The sequence below is a fragment of the Scleropages formosus genome, chromosome 5 (genome assembly GCF_900964775.1).
Source record: "Scleropages formosus chromosome 5, fSclFor1.1, whole genome shotgun sequence".
Taxonomy (NCBI): Eukaryota; Metazoa; Chordata; class Actinopteri; order Osteoglossiformes; family Osteoglossidae; genus Scleropages; species Scleropages formosus.
This window is the reverse complement of record NC_041810.1, coordinates 35,238,690-35,255,067: the sequence shown is the minus strand read 5'-3', so window position 1 is coordinate 35,255,067 and position 16,378 is coordinate 35,238,690. Positions and strand designations below refer to the sequence as shown.

The following is a 16,378-nucleotide window of genomic DNA, read 5'->3' as shown; positions in this document are numbered from 1 at the left end:
ATCCCTGCGCTTTCCTCACACACCGCCTGCTGTAGATGTCCTGGAGGGAAGGAAGCTAACCTCCGATGATGTGCTGGGTTGTCTGCACCACTCGCTGCAGAGCTTTGCGGTTGAGGACAGTGCTGTTCCTATACCAGACGGTGATACAGCCAGTCAGGATGCTCTCCATGGTGCAGGTGTAGAACGATCTGAGGATGTGGTAGCTCATATCAAACCTCCTCAGCCATCTGAGGAAGAAGAGGCACTGGTGAACTTTCTTTATCACTGCCCCAGTATGAGTGGACCACGTGAGGTCCTCAGTGATATGAACACCGAGGAACTTGAAGCTGTTGACCCACTCCACTGGTGGCCTGTCGATGGTAATGGGGGCGTGCTCCCTGTCCTTTCTCCTAAAGTCCACTACAAGCTCCTTGGTCTTTCTGATGTGAAAGAAAGAGTGAAAGAAAGAGTTCAAGTTTATTGTCATAGATACAAGTACCATGTACCAGTATGATGAAATTCTTCCTGAATGCTTCTCCACAGGCTATGGACAAAGACAGAGACAATAGAAATACTGCACAAACAAAACAATGACAGTGAGTAGTGCAACAGCAATAACCTCTCGCTACAATAGCTGAGCGAGAGGTTGTTTTCCTGGAACCAGTGTGTCAGAGTACGCACCTCTTCTGTGTAATTTGTCTCCCCGTTGTCGTGATCAGACCTACCACCCTTGTGTCATCCGCAAATTTGACAATAACATTGAAGCTGTGTGTGGCCACACAGTCACAGGTGTATAAGGAGTATAGGAGAGGGCTGACAACACAGCGCTGTGGGGCTCCAGTGTTGAGGGTCAGTGGGGATTAGATGCTGCTGCCAGTTTTGACACCCTGCATCTGCCTCACAGAAAGTCCAGGATCCAGCTACAAAGGGAGCTGTTCAGGACCAGATCCCAGAGTTTCAAGTGAAGCTTGGAGGGCACAGTGGTATTGAATGCCAAGCTGTAGTCCACAAGCAGCATTCTCACATATGTGTTCTTTTTGTCCAGGTGGGAGATAGTGGTCTGTAGGGTGAAGGCAATGGCATCATCAGTGGAACGGTTGTTATGATAAGCAAACTGCAGTGGGTCAAGCGAGATGGGCAGCATAGAGCAGATGTGGTCTCTGATGAGCCTCTCAAAGCATTTGCTGATAATAGGGGTCAGAACAACAGGGTGCCAGTCATTCATACAGGTTACCTTAGACTTCTTCAGTACAGGCACAACGGTGTACATTGTAAAACATGTGGGGACTACAGACAGAGAGGGAGAGGTTAATGTCTGTAAAAAATCTCACTAATTGCCCCGCTCATGCTTTGAGGACATGGCCTGGGATGCCGTACGGACCCATGGGCTTGCGGATATTTACGCGTCAGAAGGATCTTGTTACGTCCACTACAGAGACAGAGTGTACTGACCTCTGCAGCATCAACTGCAGGACCTTGTGGAGGCGGGGTTGTTTGCCTCGAAACGAGCATAAAAGCTTCAAGCTTGTCCAGTAGAGATGCAGTGCCGATGTTCACAGCGGAGTGTTTCTTTCCCTAAAAGTCCGTAATTTTGTCAATCCTATGCTAGTAAACCTCAATGTGGCCATCAGAGGCAGACTGGAACATCTCCCAGTCTACGTGATCAAAACAGTCCTGTAGGATGGAATCTGATTGGTCCAACCAGCACTGAATCGTTCTGAAGGAGGGGGCTTCCTGTTTCAGCTTCTGCCTGTAAAAGGGAAGGAGCAGGATGGAAGAGTGGTCTGATTTGCCAACAGCTGGGTGGAGGAGGGATCTGTAGGCATCTCGGAAGGGAGAGTAGCAGTGGTCCAAAACCTGGTCTCCTGGAGTTACTGTTCTCTAAGGTGGGGGTGCTGTGGCGCAGTGGGTTGGACCGGGTCCTGCTCTCTAGTGGGTCTGGGGTTCGAGTCCTGCTTGGGGTGCCTTGCGGCGGACTGGTGTCCCCTCCCCCTCCAGCCTTGCGCCCTCTGTTGCTGGGTAGGCTTCAGTTCCCCACGACCTTGTATGGGACAAGCAGTTCTGACAGCGTGCGTGCGTGTGTTCTCTGAGGTTGTCTTTGTTGAAGTCCCTTGCCCCAGTGAATATGGCCTCAGGGTGTGCAGTTTCCTGCTTGCTCATATTCCCATAGAGTTCCTTGAGTGCCTGGTCTGTGTTGGCTTGATGGGGGGATGTACATAGCTGTGATAATAACTGCTGTGAATTTCTATGATAGCCAGTGTGGCTGACACAGAAGCATGAGGGGTCAGGTCAGGGGGGCAAAAGGACTTGATAGAGTGTATGTTCCTCCGATCACACCATGAGTTGTTGATTATAAAACATACACCCCCTCCTCTGCTTTACCCCTAGTGGGAAGGGCCTATGTGCATACATTTTTTTGCAAAAGTATTTCCCCTTTACTTTTGGAGGTTGAGGGAGCCGGAGGCTTTCAGCTGTGCCACCAGAAGATTCTGGGAATACAGGCAGGATCCTGAAAGCAGCTAATAAAGGTACTATTTATATAGAGTAGCTCCACTTCGAATCAATTACCCCCCACCTCTGAAACATTCAGCCACATGCTTAAAGCTGTGTGCCAGAAGTGTTGAACATTCTACCACTTAATATCCTAAGAGAACATGTCAAGTCATGTTAAGTCATACCTGTGGATAATAACTCTGACAACGTAAAGAGAGATGTTAATGAGCAGAAAAGGAGGAAATGTACAGTACTTACATTATTTGTGTGAAGTGATTACATGCCATAACTGTAAATAAAATTAAACAATATTTAAATATAAGATATATTTCAAAGTGTTTGTATTCACATCTTACTCTTGACAATGTATGACTGTCTATTTTTTAGTATCTGTTCATCAGTCCTGTCCAGTATATGATGGGGTGAAAGGTAGTCGTATTCATATTTTTGATGTACTGTGGCATGCAGCGCCATGGGTTTGGATGGGGCGAAGAAGGACGCGGAGGCAGCGTTCATAACAAACTGTTTATTCGAACACTAGCACAAGGGAAATAATGCTCTCAGTTCGAGAACCCCTTTTCCTCCAGGACCTGCGCTTATGACTAGCCTGCCTTAGCGCCCCTAAGCTCTCCCAACACAGCGGCAGACACAGGCAAGCCACCATTTCCCCCCGAAGTGGGCCCAGCGGTTACACACCATTTAACATTATTTCCCATAATGCAACTACTTACATTTAAACACACACTTCCTCCTAAAACAGTAACGCGGGGTCATTACAGTACTATAATTCATCAATAGATTAATTACAGGCTTTGAATTCAGGATTGTGTTTTATTATATAAAATCATGTAAAAGATATTATTTGGGATGATTCTGTAAGACGGTGCAGTAGCACAGGGGGAACTTAGGAACATTTCAATTAGTTGAATCAAGCTTGTATGTTTACCCCTCATCTTGATCAGACTGACTTTTTTACCTGTAGTTTTTACTTCTTTATAATCATTGTCATTCAGTATGTCATATTTCCACCCTTAAATCAGTTCTGCACCTGAAAGCTTGAGGGGAAATCCAAACTTTCAGAAAAAGAAGAGTGCAGGACTTGGCCTGTACTAACGAAAGACAAGAAAAGATGGCTGTGAGGATAAGGATGAAGGATGGAGGCAGCAGGAGAGAACCAAAGTAGCTGGTCCAAAAAATGTAAATTTTTCTTTACTTAAAAAGATGAGCTTCAATAATAATAAAACACTTTAACCCAAGCCAGATACAAAAACAAACATTGAGGGTTTTTTTTTTTTTTTTTTTAAAAATGGGGGGGGGGGGGGGCTATAAGCCATGGGCTTAAACCCCTTGCACCAACAAACAATACAGAGTCTCCCTCTAACTAGTAACCAAATACAACCTTTTATACCAGTAACTCTGCCCTTCCCCTCCGTGAACCACCACCTTACTGTGGTGGAGGGGTTTGAGCGCCTGAATGGGTCCAGGAGCTATGTTGCCTGGGGCTATATGCCCCTGATAGGGTCTCCCATGGCAAACAGGTCCTGGATGACAGACGAGACAAAGTGCGGTTCAAAAACCCCTTATGAAGAAAATAAAATCGAGGCTTTCGTTAACCCCGCCCGGTATGGGGTCACTGGGGCCCCACCCTGGAGCCAGGCCTGGCGGGGGGGGCTCGCATGCGAGTGCCTGGTGGCCAGGTCTATGCCCACGGGGCCTGGCCGGGCTCAGCCCAAAGCCATGACGTGGAGCCGCTCTTCGGTGGGCTCACCACCTGCCGGAGAAACCGTAAGGGGCCGGTGCACTGTGATTTGGGCGGTGGTCGGGGCCGAGTGCCCGGCCGACCCAAACCTCGGGCGCCAACTCTGGTTTTTGGGACTTGGAATGTCACCTCACTGGCGGGGAAGGAGCCTGAGCTGGTGCGGGAAGTTGAGAGATACCGTCTAGATATAGTCGGGCTCACTTCCACTCACAGCTTGGGTTCTGGAACCACTCTTCTCGACCAAGGGTGGACTCTCCACTATTCTGGCGTTGCGCAGGGTGAGAGGCAGCGGGCGGGTGTGGGCTTATTAATAGCCCCCCAGTTTAGCCGCCATGTGTTGGAGTCTACCCCGGTGAATGAGAGGATCATCTCCCTGTGCCTTCGGGTCAGGGAACGGTCTCTCGCTGTCGTTTGTGCTTATGCGCCTAGTGGCAGTGTAGAGTACCCGGCCTTCTTGGAGTCCCTGGAGGGCGTGCTGGAAAGTGCTCCCACTGGGGACTCTGTCGTTCTACTGGGGTACTTTAACGCCCACGTGGGTAGCGACAGTGATACCTGGAGGGGCGTGATTGGGAGGAACGGCCTCCCTGATCTGAACCCGAGCGGTGAGTTGTTATTGGATTTCTGTGCTAGTCACGGTTTATCCATAACGAACACCATGTTCATGCATAAGGGTGTCCATCAGTGCACTTGGCACCAGGACACCCTAGGTCGGAGGTCGATGATCGACTTTGTAGTCGTTTCTACTGATCTTCGGCCATATGTCTTGGACACTCGGGTGAAGAGAGGGGCTGAGCTGTCAACTGATCACCACCTGGTGGTGAGTTGGATTCGATGGCGGGGGAAAAAGCTGGACAGTCTGGCAGGCACAAATGCATAGTGAGGGTCTGTTGGGAACGTTTGGCGGAGGCCTCTGTCAGAGAGGTCTTCAACTCCCACCTCCGACAGAGCTTCAACCAGGTCCCGAGGGAGGTGGGGGACATCGAGTCTGAATGGACTATGTTCCATGCCTCCATTGTCGGGGCGGCGGTTCGGAGCTGCGGCCATAAGGTCTCCGGCGTCTGTCGCGGCGGCAATCCCCGAACATGGTGGTGGACACCGGAAGTAAGGGATGCAGTCAAGCTGAAGAAGGAGTTCAATCGGGCCTGGCTGGCTCATGGGACTCCTGAAGCAGCTGACTGGTACCGATGGGCCAAACGGAGCGCGGCTCTGGCAGTCGTCGCGGCAAAAACTCGGGCCTGGGAGGAGTTCGGTGAGGCCATGGAGGAAGACTTTCGGTCGGCCTCAAAGAGATTCTGGCAAACCGTCCGGCGACTCAGAGGGGGGAAGCGGTGTTCCACAAACACTGTTTACAGTGGAAGTGGTGCGCTGCTGACCTCAGCTGAGGATGTCCTCGGGCGGTGGAAGGAGTACTTTGAGGATCTCCTCAATCCCTCCGACACGCCTTCCGTAGAGGAAGCTGAGGCTGGGGACTTGGAGGGGGACTCGTCCATTACCCTGGCTGAAGTTGCTGAGTTAGTCAAAAAACTCCTCGGTGGCAAGGCTCCGGGGCTGGATGAGATCTGCCCCGAGTTTCTCAAGTCTCTGGATGTTGTGGGGCTGTCTTGGCTGACACGCCTCTGCAGCATCGCGTGGAGTTCGGGAACGGTGCCTCTGGACTGGCAGACCGGGGTGGTGGTCCCTCTTTTTAAGAAGGGGCACCGGAGATTGTGTTCCAACTACAGGGGGATCACACTCCTTAGCCTCCCTGGGAAAGTCTATGCCAGGGTACTGGAAAGGAGAATCCGACCGATAGTCGAACCTCGGATTCAGTAGGAGCAATGCGGTTTTCGCCCTGGCTGTGGAACACTGGACCAGCTCTATACCCTCACTAGGGTGCTGGAGGGTTCATGGGAGTTTGCCCAACCAGTCCATATGTGTTTTGTGGACCTGGAGAAGGCATTTGACCGTGTCCCTCGTGGCATCCTGTGGGAGGTGCTTCGGGATTATGGGGTTCGGGGCTCGCTGTTACGGGCTGTTCGTTCCCTGTATGACCGGAGCAGGAGCTTGGTTCGCATTGCTGGCAGTAAGTCAGACCTGTTCCTGGTGCATGTTGGACTCTGCCAGGGCTGCCCTTTGTCACCGATTCTGTTCATTATCTTCATGGACAGAATTTCTAGGCGCAGCCAGGGAACGGAGGGTGTCTGTTTTGGTGGCCGCGAGATCTCGTCTCTGCTTTTTGCGGACGATGTGGTCCTGCTGGCTTCATCAAGTCAAGACTTGCAGCGTGCACTGGGGAGGTTTGCAGCCGAGTGCGAAGCGGCGGGGATGAGAATCAGCACCTCCAAATCCGAGGCCATGGTTCTCAGTTGGAAAAAGGTGGATTGCCCCCTCTGGGTTTGGGGGGAGTTGTTCCCTCAAGTGGAGGAGTTTAAGTATCTCAGGGTCTTGTTCACGAGTGAGGGAAAAATGAAGCGGCAGGTTGACGGACGGATCGGTGCGACGTCCGTAGTAATGCGGTCATTGCACCGGTCTGTTGTGGTGAAGAAGGAGCTGAGTCGTAAGGCGAAGCTCTCAATTTACCAGTCGATCTACGTTCCTACCCTCACCTATGGTCATGAACTCTGGATCATGACCGAAAGAATGAGATCGCGGATACAAGCGGCAGAAATGAGTTTCCTCCGCAGAGTGGCTGGGCGCACCCTTAGGGATAGGGTGAGGAGCTCAGTCACCCGGGAGGAGCTCGGAGTAGAGCCGCTGCTCCTCCGCATCGAGAGGAGCCAGTTGAGGTGGCTCGGGCATCTGTTCCGGATGCCTCCTGGACGCCTCCCTGGGGAGGTGTTCCGGGCTTGTCCCACTGGGAGGAGGCCTCGGGGCAGACCCAGGACACGTTGGAGAGACTATGTCTCCCGGCTGGCCTGGGAACGCCTTGGGGTTCCCCCAGAGGAACTGGAGGAGGTGTGCGGGGAGAGGGAAGTCTGGAGGACTCTGCTCGGACTGCTGCCCCCGCGACCCGGTCCCGGATAGCGGAGGAAGATGAATGAATGAATGAATGAACTCTGCCCTTCTGGCTACACCGTAAGTCTCAACAATTCATTTCAAAATACATTTTCCCCGAAAATAACACACACACACACACACACACACACACACACACACACTTTCTGAACCGCTTGTCCCATACAGGGTCGCGGGGAACCGGAGCCTACCCGGCCACACAGGGCGTAAGGCCGGAGGGGGAGGGGACACACCCAGGACAGGACGCCAGTCTGCCGCAAGGCACCCCAAGCGGGACTCAAACCCCAGACCCACTAGAGAGCAGGACCTGGTCCAACCCAATGCGCAACCACCCAACAACATAAATACAAAAATATACAAACCATGCAAAACATTCATCTGTTATAAATATCCCTATCTTACAAATTATAAAAACATTTATGCCATTACATAGTAAAACAACCTTGTCAGTTAGTCGTGCCCAAGGACTCCCACCTAGAAATACCTCGAGTGGTTCACTCCTCCTGGTTTGCAATACAGGCTAACCAGCACAAGAAAGATGTTAAACTGCTGAATGGTAAGCAAAGAGACTACAGAAATGATTTTTTTAAAACTGTAATCAATGTGTTTACTTTTAACAACCAACTGTATGTACTTGTCATATTACTTTAATAAAAGAAATGTTAATAGTTAATGACAACGGATACTGGTAGGCCTTCCCGGCACCCAACCTGGTTCAAATAGATAATCATTATGTTGAGTGAAATACAGTAATGGACCAAAACGAAGAGTAACAGCACAACATGAAATGCATGTCAACAGGCAACAGCAGCAATAAGATTCAGTATTTTATTCATGGTGTTTTTGCCAGCATCTTGCTGAATCTTTGCTGCCAGCATGCTTGTCACAGTTCAGTATGTGACAATGGTTTCTTGAGACGTTGCTTATGCATGCTGTAATAAGCTTTTTTATATACAAATATGCATTAAATGCTATAGTAAAAAGCCAGTTCTGGATGGTATGGGAGGTCACACCAAGGGAGCTTACTTTTGAAATGGTTAAAGTTAACCTCCCAACATTATTCACCTGCTTTGAGGTGCTCAGAATCCATGGGCATTACAATAACTTTGTGTAATTAAAAGATTTCTTGCAGTCATGCATTGGGAAATGCCATACTGGATTTGGCCTTGTTTAGTTTTAAATTTGTTTACTTTATAGCCACCAAAAATAACTACTTTTGTGTTTTAATGCCAGCACATTAGCACAGGCTTGAAAGTTAGTTTTTTTTATTATTGCAATCCAGTGAACATAAAGCTGAAATGACTGAGTAATATTCTCAGCCCAAGTAGAAATGATTAAGAAAAGTTATTGTAGCATGCCGAGATAGTCTGAAGAGGGGGCGGAGCCATGGATGGGCCAGCAGCAGCTAAAGCTAGTTAACGCCTCTGTTTCTTTCCTTGGATGAGAGAGAGAGAGAGAGAGAGAGAGAGAGAGAGAGAGAGAGAGAGAGAGAGAGAGAGAGAGAGAGAGAGAGACTGAAGAGCCGATGACGGAAACGGTTCCCCCACGATCTACCCGTTCCCTATTCCCCCGTCCCCCCCTCTGCTTCCCCGCACGACCCTGAATAAAAGCCTCCCCTTCTCACGAACTCTCCTCGTCTGTGCCTGCGCTTCTTTGCTACAGTTACATACTAAGCTTGTGTCTAAAACCTAACTTAGCGAGCTTACCTAGACCATCAAGCACAGAAAACTTATATCGTTCATTGTGCTCAGTGAATACATGCTACACATCCGCACATTCTCTCTTACAATGGTTAAAACTACAGTTTCTAATAGGTAAGTAGTTAGGGAGCTAATCCACTTTGCAGGCAGGTCCCTATACTTAGAGAACTTGACTGTCAGAGTATGCCGCTTTGTTGAGCCATGACTCGAATACTCAAAAAGTTAGTGTTTGAATGAGCCATGCCATTTCTATTACAGTCAACAGCCAGGAGGGAATTTGATTACATTTAGGGCTCAGTTGTGCTTCCTCAGTACCCTGGATGTCTTCTTCGAAGTGCCCAGCATTTGACTCTTTGAATACAAGTATCCAAATTTGGCCATTTGAAAATCACAACCCGACTTTTGACATCTGATTTTTATACTCTGATTTTTTTTTTTTTTTTTTTTTTTTTTATCAACATTTCATAATACAAATTTTTTGACACTTGAATTTTATACCCAGATTTTCTTTGAAACCTGAATTTTCAAATTTGAACTTTCCAAGGGTGCTTTCAAATTCAAATTTGGTTGACACTGATCTGATGGCATAACTATGACTTTCTAACCCTAATGCTAAATGGTACGTGTTACTGGCACTCTTGGGATCCTTGACCCTGAGAAACCCTGACAACCGTGTGCCCGATGACTGCATGCCTAACAACTGCCTGCCAGGAGACCACCATGACCACGTGAGCTTGTGTTCACTAACTCCATGAAGCTATGAAGCGGACAAAACCAAGATCGCCTACGTGATCTCCTTCCTCACGGGCCCTGTGCGGTACTGGGCCGTGGAAGGGTGGAAGACCTGCACCCCCTCCACCTACGAGGCTTTCAAGAGACACTTCCAGGGAATGTTTGACCATGCACTCTCTGCTCAAGCTGCCAGTGATCACCTGATAAAGACCCGACAGGGTAACTGCTTGGTGGCCAAATATTCCCTGGAATTCTGGACCCTGGCCAAACAGAGCGAGTGGAACTCCACCTCCCTCTTAACCAACTTCTGGAATGGGCTCCACCCCCAGATCCAGGTGGAGCTCTCCTACTTGGGGGAAGACTAGACCTTCAACGGCGTTGTGGAGACAGCAGTAACCATCGACAACCTCGCCTGAGAGAGAACCTCTCACCTGTGGATGCCCCTGCCAGAACACTGCCCCGCCGAGCAGGCTCCTGAATCGATGCAGATTGGCCGAGGCTTGATGGACCCCGACGAGAGACAGCGCCACCTCCGCGACTGCCTGCGTCTGTACTCCGGAATCTCCAGCCATTTCTGCGTGATCTGCCCGACTCACCCGCCACCACCTAAGACTAACCCAGAACCCAACGTTAGTAAACCGCAACTAACCGTGTCCGTGACTCTGGAGTGGGCGGGGAACCGTGTAGAGAAGCACACGTTGATAGATTCCCCTGCCGCAAGTTGTTTTATGGACGCCAGCTTTGCTGGCTCACACAGCGTACCCAGGCGAGCTTGTGATGTAAACTTGTGGGTTGTTAGCCTTGATGCCCAGCTAATAGAAACCAGACTAGTGGACTCGTGTACAGAATTGTTACACTTGTCAGTTGGGGCTTGCCACCATGAAGAGCTCGTGTTTTACCTGGTCACCTCACCGGACACATCAATCATTTTGAGTTTCACATGGTTAGCCCTATATGACCCAGTGTTCCATTGAAGTAGCGAGGACCTGGTTTCCTGGGAACCACAATGCGAACATTCTTGCTTGTTGCTTCCCTGTCGGGTCACCTCTGTTGAAACTGCCACAGACATACCAGCAGTGGTGATTCTTTTTGAATATCAAGACCTAAGTGAGGTATTCATTAAAGCCTGGGCAGCGTTCCTTCCCCCGCACCGTGGTGCTAAAAGCAGTCTTCCACTCATCCCCTTCCGTGATCCGGATTAGGTTGTATGCACTCCGAAGGTCCAAATTCGGGAAAATTTTTTGCACCCTGCACTCATTCCAACGCTGCCATAATTGAAGGCAGGGAAGGTGGGTATCGCACCATTACAGCCCCCATTCTTGTTCCCCACAAAAAAGAAACCTGCGGAGGCTGGTGACGTGGAGGTTCGAAGCTCGCTTTCAGCCCTTTTAAGTAGTATCTCCAGAAAGCACGTTGATCAAACCCATGCCAGGCATGATGGGCCCTGTTCTTCACCAGATTTGATTTCATTTCACTGTTTCATGTCAGCTGGGCTCTAAGACCACGAAGGCCGACACCCTGTCACAGCTGCATGCCGGTGACACGCCGACCAAAACCTCTGAACCGATCCTATCAGAGAACTGTGTTGTAGCCCCGGTATGCTGGCACTTCTTTCAGGATTTCCAGAATGCACAGGGAGACGAACCCAATCCACCTGAGGCACCAGAAGTTAAGGAAGATGTGCCCGCGAAAATGCGACCAGCACTCTCGCAGTGAGCCCATGACTCTCCCACCGCTGGCCACCCCAGCATGCACCAAACAATGTCCCTCCTCCAAGGGAAGTTCTGCTGGTCCTCCATGCAGGAAGATGTCCGGGAGTACGTGGAGGCCTACACAGTCTGTTGCCAAGCCAGAACCCCGACACAGAGACCTGCTGGCCCGTTAGAACCACTGCCAGTGCCCTCGTGGCCTTGGTCCCATGTAGCAGTGGACTTCCTGGTAGACCTCCCCCCTTCGGATGGTAAGACTGTGATACTAACCTTGATTGGCCGATTTTTCCAAAGCTTCCCGACTGATCCCCCGCCACAGTTGCCCACGGCCCTGGAGACGGGTGAGGCACTGTTCCAACAGGTCTTTCGCCTATATCGCCTGCCTGAGGACATTCTCTCAGACCACGGGCCCCAATTCACCTTGCGAGTGTGGAGGGCATTCTGGAATAAGCTGGGGGTCTCGGTGAGCCTCATCTCTGGTTACCAAACCCAGTCCAACGGGAAGGTGGAGTGGCTACAGCAGGATATCAGCTGCTTCCACCGCAGCTGCTGCACTCAACAACAGCACTGGTGGGCACGGTACCTACCCTGGGCTGAGTACGCACATAACATCTTGACTCACTCCTCAACAGGTATGTCACCAGTCCAATGTATCTGAGGATACCAGCCTGCTCTGTGTCCTTGGTACCCCGCCCCAAGCAACATCCCTGCAGTCAACGCCTGACACCAGGCCAGCGGGGAGACATGGCATGCCATCAAGACTCACCTCCAGCAGAGCACCCACTGCTACAAGCAGTAGGCAGACTGCCACCGGTGCACCCTCACCTTCCAGCCGGGGTAGAGAGTGTGGCTGTCCACCCAAGACCTGAGATTGTGCCTCCCATCCAGGAAGCTCAGGTCCCACTTCATCGGTGCCTTTGAGGTCCTTCACCAGGTCATGCCCATCTCCTACAGGCTCCGGTTACCCCCACTTGTGGGTCCACCCCACCTTTCACGTTTCTTTGCTCAAACCCTGCAGAACCTCTGCGCTCCGGGCCCCAGATGAGGTCGTGCCGAACCCGCCAGCTCAACTGGCTACGGTGGAGGTGGACCCGGTCTATGCCGTTCGGACGTTCCTAGACTCCTTCCTGCCGGACGATCACCATGACCCCCCCAGTGACAGCCCCTGAAACGCAACAGAAAACACCCACTACAACGCACCTGGGCGCGGAGCCTCCAACTGAGAGACGTTCTCCTCACCTATTTTCCATGGCTCTCTGTTCTGTTCTATGGTTGCAACCCTTGTGTGATACAAATAAAGCGACTTAAGCATCAGCATTTGAGCCTGCTCTCCTGGTCTCCTACACTCAACATGACAACATGGCACAAATCCAACACTACACCATAGTAAGATGGATAGTAAGACAATAGTCCCCACACTGTTCCTGTGTTCAGAAGTGCATACTCCTGTACAGAATCAAAAATTCTACCTGACGAGCAATACTGAATTTTATTTTTGCAGAAATAAACTCAGCATGACAAGAAACAGATTTAGCTGTAATCAGATAACAGCCACCTAAACATAATGGTAAAAGAAAAGAGAAAATTACAAGTCAGAAAAATACATGCAGTCTGCCTTACTTCTTGAAGCAGTAATGCCAACAAGCTTTGAAGTCACCAGTACAGCTTTAATCATGAAATCATTTGAGATATGCTTTTAAATTAGTCAAAACTGCACAGTAAATGACAGATTCCTTTGATTAACTTTGCAGAGATTATTGCTCAACTGTAAAATGGGGGGAAAACATAATTATCAATCTGAAAAATGCAAACTGTCTATTTTTACAGTTTCTGTTTTCTCATGTATGTTGCAATGGCAGTTGAGATCTCGGCGCTTCTCTTGTTCTGGCCGAAATATTCTAAAAATGTTCCATCCGGCCCAATAAGGTACATGATTATTGTGTGGTCTACCTTGAATTAGAAGAAGAAATAAGAAAAGTCAGGGAAATTTAGCCATGCTTCCAAGTATTGATATAATTATTCAAAATGAATAAACATACAGTACATAAATGTATCCATTGGTCCATCGACATGTGAAAGTTACATGGTTTAACTTACAATGTAATCATTATCCTCATCTTTGGGACCTTGACTGTAGTAGACTCGATAGGCCCGGGAGACCTCCTCTATCTCAGCCTTGGATCCAGTTAAACCAATCAGCTTCGGGGAGAACTCTGCTCAGTAAACATAAATTACTTCTTGGACAAACCTGCATGTTTCCACAAATTCAACATGAAATCCACTGAAATCAAGATGGTTTTCTGATTTTGTAAATAACCATGTACATCACAAAGAAATCCCCCATTTACATCATAATGAGTTCTGATAATGTAACTACTACAGCAACTTCCATAAATCAAGAAATATGACAAATACATTTTAATCTCTTACCCTTCACATACTCTGCTACAGCAGCCGGAGTGTCCCTTTCAGGGTCAATTGTTATGAAGATGGGTGTGAGGCTTGGTAAAGACTTTATTCCATCTGTAGATTTTTTTTGTATTAATCATCATTTTATTTTAGACACAGTTGCATATAACCACATTACACTGTAACCAAAGTATCATATAAAAAATAAATATGGACTGTTAAGAAATTTAAATGTGACTATTGTAAAATACAGTACCATTTATTAATCTGATATAAACAGTTGTACTTACTACTAGGTGCTGTGCAGTTTGTTCCCCCATTAAACCACTTACCTATTTCATTTACAACCTCTATCATTTTCTCCAGTTCCTCAGGGCAAATGTCTGGGCAGTGTGTGAATCCAAAATAGATTAACAGCCACTGCCCTAGGAAATCTTCACTTTTCCTGGGGTGATTGTGGTGATCGACAAGCGAAAATGGGCCGCCCAGGGCTGGCTTCCCCAGGGACCTAGTCCTCTCCTGCTCGAGTTCTACAGCCAACAATGAACAAAAAAGCAGTTACAAAAAGTAAATCAACATGAAAAGCAACGTTTTAACCATGAAATAAAGAGGACATGGACAATGTCATCAAGGTTGGCAGTGCCTTTTTCTGGGGGTGAAGAAAAAGATTAGCAGACTGATCCTTACAGCAAAAAATTTAGTGGACAAAATATAAAAAGTTGGTGTCTCAAGTGATAAAATGATTGATGTTGCATTATGATCCTGGAGAAATGACATTTTGTTCCACTGTTTACAAGCTACACAGGGGAATTATAATAAAAACCCACTTCACTTGACTTGATGTCATTGAAATTTGATGAAAATGAAAAATGATTGTTGAAATATTCGGAATCTGATTCCTCCTCACAATACAGGCGTAAAAAACAGTGACACTTGAGGCCATTTCATGACATGACTTGCTCTGTCATGGTGAGCTTGTAAAAACCAGTGTATTTACTGCGTGTTCATTTGGGTGACAAGGCCTTTGTCTGGAGATTCATTCCGTCAAACTCTAAGAAATATAAAAGGTGAGTTTCATTTCAGCTTACTTTTTTCTTTTTCCTTCTTTACATATTTCATCCCGGCAAGAAAGGCTCCACCAAAGGCAAGTGTCAGTGCCAAAGACTTCCATGTTACCGGCTGAATAAGACACATAAAAAAGACAATAATAACACAGCGTGCAGGATCCCAGGAGCCCAAACATTAGAGACATATCTGCTTTGAGTGTTATGCAGCCGGTTCTTACCAACAATACCTGTATGACTTTAACTCTGTACATGGGAGTTCATGCACTTATGTAAAAACATGATACATAATATTGCGGCAAATAACTAAACATATGTATAATACTGAAAACTGATGTTACATTTTGCTTCCATAATTTTCTTCCTGAAAACAGTATGAAATATCTAACAACTATATTAATAAAGATTTTAGAAACACACAAACTACCAAAAATCAAAGCACCTGGACTGGAATACATTGTAATTAAATCTTGCATTCATTTAGCTGATGCTTTTTTTGCTCCAAAGCAATTTACACAGTGTTAAGTGTACAGTTACTATTTAGCCACTCACACAGCTGGGTCGTTTTAATTACTGGGGCAATTAGGGAAGTACCCTTGCTCAACTGAGTCAGTCAAGGGCACTACGGAGATGGGAATCGAACCTGCTACCTTTATTATAAAAGTTATTCCTTACTCAAAACCGGCACAATCTTGCTAGACCATACTGAAGCAACACTTTACTACAGTAAAGTCAGCGTTGGACGACGCCACCCCGCTTCCTTCCCCGCGAGCGAGCGCGCGCACGCGCGCGCCTTACCGCACCCCGGCCGAGCTCCGGTTCCGGCTTGAAGACGGCGGGGGACGCGATGCGCCCGATGACATGCGCAAGCTACACGCCACGGCTCCGCGGGGCCAATGCGACACGGACTTCACCTGCAGCCAATGACGACACATCAATCCGTTATTCATATTGCTGAGCAAGAGACGAACACATGATGATGTTTCAAAGAACTGTGAGCCACGAGCCCAACGACTGGCCTACGTCCTTGGAGCTCAGTCAGAGTCAGTGTCAGTGTCACTACTACTGTACTATACCGGCGTACCGCGCACTGTACTGTCACCGGCACGTGCGATCCGGCGGCGGAGAAGTGTCCACAAAAACACAGGCGGTATCTTGTTAGAGCACTGCTGTTAAACCTGCACACAGCATTCATTTTCAAGAGCAGAATAATACGATCCAGTAGTTTCGACTGTGTACACAAAAACCAAAACGCGGTGACCGCGGAAGTTTAAAAAGAAAAACGAAAAGAACAGTTCCGCGCTTGCGCACTCATGAACGTCATTTGTTCACCGGGTGGCCCCCGCTGTCCCACGTGATCCTATGTGCCCCACGTGACAGCCCCCCCGGACTTCGGCGGTTCTGCGTCGTTCTCTGGAGCGAATATCGAATAACAATAAACATTTTTCTCTCCGTTCGAATAAACACGTTCGAGTGGAGTTTTCAGTTCCTCCGGTAGTAACTGTAATAACCTGGAGGAAGTGTTAAAGCATATTGAAT

The 16,378-nt window shown here is 48.3% G+C and overlaps 1 protein-coding gene across 4 annotated transcripts; it reads right to left on the bottom strand.

Moving 5' to 3' along the window:
* Positions 1-12,843: 12,843 nt before the first annotated feature.
* Positions 12,844-16,171, bottom strand: sco1 (synthesis of cytochrome C oxidase 1). Of its 4 annotated transcripts, XM_029252324.1 has the most exons (7): positions 15,924-16,171; positions 15,643-15,753; positions 14,864-14,954; positions 14,108-14,305; positions 13,797-13,889; positions 13,464-13,579; positions 12,844-13,316 (listed from the first exon to the last, which is right to left on the bottom strand). In XM_029252324.1, the coding sequence occupies exons 1-7, from the start codon at positions 16,032-16,034 to the stop codon at positions 13,188-13,190; spliced, it is 849 nt and encodes a 282-aa protein (XP_029108157.1). In that variant the 5' UTR covers positions 16,035-16,171; the 3' UTR covers positions 12,844-13,187. The 4 variants fall into 4 exon arrangements, with proteins under 4 accessions (XP_029108157.1, XP_029108158.1, XP_018589866.1 ...); XM_029252325.1 differs by lacking the exon at positions 15,924-16,171 and having other exon boundaries at positions 15,638-15,680; XM_018734350.2 differs by lacking the exons at positions 15,643-15,753; positions 15,924-16,171 and adding an exon at positions 15,490-15,609.
* Between the last annotated feature and the right edge of the window lie 207 nt (positions 16,172-16,378).

Coding starts and splice junctions, on each gene's coding strand:
- sco1 (XM_029252324.1), bottom strand. CDS start 16,034: ATGAATGCTGTGTGCAGGTTTAACAGCAGTGCTCTAACAAGATACCGC. Junction 14,955..15,642: donor GGAACCGGAGCTCGGCCGGG/GTGCGGTAAGGC, acceptor TGTCTTATTCAG/CCGGTAACATGGAAGTCTTT. Junction 13,580..13,796: donor TGTAGCAGAGTATGTGAAGG/GTAAGAGATTAA, acceptor TTTACTGAGCAG/AGTTCTCCCCGAAGCTGATT.